General features: G+C 30.9%; 3 protein-coding genes across 4 annotated transcripts in view; 1 reads left to right on the top strand and 2 right to left on the bottom strand.

Moving 5' to 3' along the window:
- LOC145306152 (ATP-binding cassette sub-family C member 10) overlaps positions 1-401 on the bottom strand; it is a 107796-nt gene extending 107395 nt beyond the window's left edge. The window contains exon 1 of the mRNA XM_080148130.1: positions 229-401. The gene's annotated coding sequence lies outside the window, so the exon portion shown is untranslated. The remainder of the gene's footprint in view (positions 1-228) is intronic.
- LOC145305885 (protein FAM221B-like) overlaps positions 1-5000 on the top strand; it is a 519245-nt gene that overhangs the window by 423760 nt on the left and 90485 nt on the right. The gene's annotated exons all lie outside the window — the stretch shown is intronic.
- The window catches only part of LOC145306154 (protein VAC14 homolog), a 44002-nt gene continuing 40705 nt past the window's right edge, over positions 1704-5000 (bottom strand). The window contains exon 30 of the mRNA XM_080148132.1: positions 1704-4823. Within this exon, the coding sequence (XP_080004258.1) occupies positions 4746-4823 (78 nt within the window). The 3' untranslated portion in view covers positions 1704-4745. The remainder of the gene's footprint in view (positions 4824-5000) is intronic.

Raw genomic sequence — 5000 nt, 5'->3', positions numbered from 1 at the left:
GGCCGGGTGGGTAGTTTTACGTTCGTTATAGGCTAGGCTGTGTTATATTGGGTACTGAGCAACCCCGCAGAGCTGAGTTTGGGGAAAATGGGGTATCAGTGCTCAACTGGCACTATATGGTAAACCACATTCAATTCTTTGATTTGATATCTATTGTAACAAGAAGTGTATATAAGAACTCTTGTTATCCTGTTTTGAAAGTTTATTGTTGAAAAAATCATAGAATACCTTTAATATTCTGTCGAAACTTTTTTATACATACATCAATTTTTCTTAATTTCTATTTTCAGTCTATAATATTGGATTTCTAACATTTGATTCACAATATTTTTCACCATTACTAATATATTCTTGTTTTTATTTTATGATTTCACAAAGTCCTTTGACACTACACTTCATTGTTATCTGAAAATTGTGTACAATAACATTATTACAAACACTAGAAATCATTAGATATGGAGATTAGGTTTTCAATGTAAATTCAAAAACATTAAGAAAAAAATCTCCGAACTGATAAGCATTGAGAAAAAAATCCTCCTATAATGTTAAGGCTCGGTGTAAAAATGTATAACAAAGGAATTTGAAATGGAAATTTGGAAGGTATTATCAATGCAAGATAAGTCAATTTCAGAGCTGGATCTTTAAATCATTTCAATGGTGCGCCAAATCGGGATAAGCCGAATTTCAGCCAATCACAGCGCGGCATTTCGTAAAATGCTGTGCTCTCATTGGTGTAAAGTTGGCTCACCCCGATTTGGCGCACCATTGAAATGATTTAAAGATCCAGCTCAGGATGTCGTGTCAGACGAATGGACAAAAACCAACTATAAAGTAGTTTAGCTAAGAATATTAATTCTGGTATCGATTAGAAACCAATCAATATCATTTGGATAAGAACCGGTTCTCAGCCATACAGAAAACTTATTTATCGCATCGTTTTATATCCAATTTTCTACGAATATAAAAAAGTACAATCATAAGGGGCATCTCGGCATTCTGGGGCTAAAAAACTGGTTTTAATCTTATAATTATACATTTTTATATCCGCGGAAAGCTGTTTATATTACTATGCAATAAATAACTATTCGGTATTCTTTATTTGCAATTATTTAATCCTTTGTATACACTTTTACACAAGTATTTTATTCTTTTAATGGAATGACGACTCTTTTTTGATTCAGGAAAAAAGCCAAAAAAAGATTCAGTTTTCTAGATTTTCCATAAGAGTTACATAAACTAAACGTAGAAGCAAACTAGGATGAAAAAATTCATATGCAACTAAACAAATATTATAAATATCAACATCAGTGGAACCGAACGGTTGTTAGCAACATAAAACAAGACTTTTTAAACAAGACATCCCAACCATTTTGCTAACAACCAACCCTAAGATTTCAAGACCAAGTCCTAATTGTGCATGGTGATGAGCTGCCCCTATTTTGGGCCAAAGCTTTTCCCCTACTTTTGATATTAATGTCAAGCATCTGACATAACAGCAGTGTCTTGTCATCATGACGGAAATTGTAGAGTATCTCCGCAAAAAAAACAACGTATTACCCACAGTAATTCGGAAAAGAAAAGTGAATACCTACAAAAACGGACATTGCCAATATATGTTTAAACAACAACAAAAAACGTCACTTTCTCCAAAACATTTTTTATATGCGCCTTTTTTTATGTTAGAAAATTGCGCATTTTTAAAATCTGAAATTATTTTATAATCATTAAAAGTCTTCAAAGATTACAATTTTGTCTTTATTTTGATTCACTTTGATAAATTTCAATAGATTTTTATTATAGCAAAAGGATTACTTTTTTTTTGTAAATTCATTTCATTTTAAATGCATATCTTATACATAATCATAAAATAATACCTAAAATTGAAAAAAAATCTTACTTAAGATAATATGTGAAAAAAATGTACCATTTCTGTAAGGCAAAAATTCAAATATTTGTTTAAATATCAAGCCATAAAGGTCAATCAATCAAAGGATTGGTTTTGGGTTGATATGAATCAAATGCTGTACAAAATTGATACTTTAATACCTAACATACCATCAATAATTCTATATCTGTTACTATAAATACAAAAATTATAAATTACAAAATAAAAAATTTAAATCACAGAAAATCACAGCAATATACAGATTCGATTTATAAAAAAATACAAAAAGTTCTAATTTCTCACAAGCCCTTTAAGAAAACTAGTAAATTTATCATTTGATTGTTTTTTAAATTGCAAATTTCATATTACAAATTGTAGTTTATATTTTGATAATAATAAAATATTTTTTTATCAAGTAATGAAACCAGGGAGGGAGGGAGGGAGGGGACATTGGACTGGAAATTATACAAGTACTTAATGTTTTATAAACACACTTGTTATAATTTTAAATTTTTTTAGTATTTATAAAACCTTTTATGTATTTTTTTAAAGACTATGTACATTTCTTTCTGATTAATCCTATGGGGCATTTGCAACCACATGCCTTTAAAGCATTCAGCTGTTTATGTTTATGCATTTATATCTAGTCATACAATGCATGCAAACACATCTTAAACTTTTTTGACATCAGAATTCAAAACATTAAAATTTACAGGTTCAAGCAAGAAGTAATGGTTTCTTGTAAGGTGTGATCAAATGTAGCCAGGTATAATAAATAATTAAACACATTACAACTTTGAAGACGTAAGGCCAATATCTTAGCAAAGAACACTTTAATAGTAAAAGGGATCAATGCAACATAGTGTGTACGGCGATTAACTGGCACCCCACAATAAGGAATGAATATAGTATTATTTTAAGTGATCAGGTAATTTTTATTCCATTCAAATCTTGCTAACCACTGAACCAAAAAAGTATTCCGTTAAATGGAAGCTTCACATGGGTCCCATGAAAGCCCTATTTGAATTTAATATTTTGTTTTATGCTGTTAAAATGCCCTCCCAAAGTTGCTAGGTGCCAAGAGGCTAGTAACACTTAGCAGACTAGAATTGAAGGCCATATCAAATTAAAGTAAGTATTATAGAACAGTAAGTTACCATCAATTACGCAATGAATGTTTAAATAATCATTGCAATCTGATATTCAGGACTTAAGGTGTATCTTCACTAAAAAAAAAAAAATTTGTCTACTATAAAAATAAATTATTAGTTTCAAATGATGATCTTTTTTACAATGCTTTAAATCACATAATGCCAATAATTATAATTTGATTGTACTAAATTATTTTATCAACTAAATCGAAACCTTATAAGTAAAATTGATAAGACTTCTTACAATTGCTCTAATATTAATGTTTAGCAAAATTGTCAATAAAATTTTAATTATCAAAATTACAGCATTGTTTTGCAGCTTTGTCATAAAACAGAAATGCAAGGTGGCACCATCTGCTGCTATGTCTGGCGCTTGACATTAATATTAGGAGTAGGGGAATAGCCTTTACAATCGCAATACATTAATAGCATGGCAATATCCGCCTGGCAACAAAGGCCGTGCAATTGAAGGGTTGATATTCTGCCAGAATTTTCAGGGGGGGGGGGGGGTAGAGGGTCTCCCAATTTTTTTTTGCCTCTGGGGTAAAGTAAACTCTCTAAATACAAAAATCACCAAAATGTTAAAAATATAATTCAAATAATTTGATGATAATCATGGAAGCATTTGATGTTTCATATGCAATGCATATCAGATAAATAAAGATAAAAGATGTAATTTTCAGGGATAACATGACAGGAAAACATTTACCCAATAAAAAAGTACACAGTTATATATTAGTGTAGGTACTTTAAAATATTATTTGGTTCCAAGGACATCCAAGGAGCGGGTTAAGGGGTGATTAACCCCACCAAAAAAAAATTTATTTTTAATTTTTCTTGCCTATATGATATAATGATTCCACCCCTCCCCCCCATAATAAAAAAAAGTTGGACGTACTTGTGGGGGGGGGGGGGGGGGAGTTAGTATGATAAACTAATCTTCTTTATACATATCCATAAGTCCCTGAAAAATTTTGAAATGATAAAGATTTGTCAACATTCAATGATTTATTTGGGGACAGGGGTAGGAAAACAAGAATAATTATGTTCCAAGTTGCATAGCTAGTGAATTATTCTAATACCTAAAGTTTTATATTAACGTTATCTTGTTAATGGGCTAAAATATACCTTAGCTACCTACTTGAACTAGTAATGTATGAACTTTTCAAACTATAATATATAAAGAAGGGGTGTTTTTGTCTATCATCAATGGGGACGTATGTAAATTTATCGTCCGTTGACATATCCCTTAAGTTTTTGCAATTTTAACAGGACAATCAACTTATCAATATCATGGTTAATCTAAATCCCACAGAACAAACAAAATTGAAAATCAAATAAAAATCAAAGTAAGTTAGAAGAAATTAACATTGATATAAAGGTAGGTAGTAAAATAAGGTTCAGGGAATTGGCAACTGAAGGAAAAAAAAGCCTTAAAACACATTCGAACTTTTCCTTAAAAACTTACAATCGGCTGGTACCATTGATTGGGAGATGAGACATTGGAAGATAAATTACACTGGTACTCAAAGGTTTGTACCTAAATAATTTCAATGCAGTGCAAAACTTTCAATTTCAATCCCCCAAAAGGGTAATATTGTTTATCATTAGAGGAGCTGTACATATATTCATCGTCCATTGTCTTATCCCTTAAGATCCCTAAGGATAAAGACGGAACATGATTGATTGAATTACAACTAATAAACAGGTCAGGATTGATTGTGTTTGGCCAATAGCATCTGCGTCTTTTCTTTCCGTCTCAGCATATGGTGCTTCTCTGTCATCTCCTAGAAATAATGGATGCAGAACACATGGATGTTGCAACAGAGCAATTTTTGTTGTTAATTTAAGTTGCTATTATAGTTATATTAGCCAGCTTAGAGAAACTTTTTATCATGGTGTGTAAATATCAGGGTTGGCATAAAAAACCCAAGTAAAAAACCCAAGTTGGGTTTTATTGGGTT

This window comes from Acartia tonsa, chromosome 14, assembly GCF_053477335.1.
Source record: "Acartia tonsa isolate MP-2025a chromosome 14, ASM5347733v1, whole genome shotgun sequence".
Lineage (NCBI taxonomy): Eukaryota > Metazoa > Arthropoda > Copepoda > Calanoida > Acartiidae > Acartia > Acartia tonsa.
This window is presented reverse-complemented; position numbering and strand designations above follow the sequence as displayed.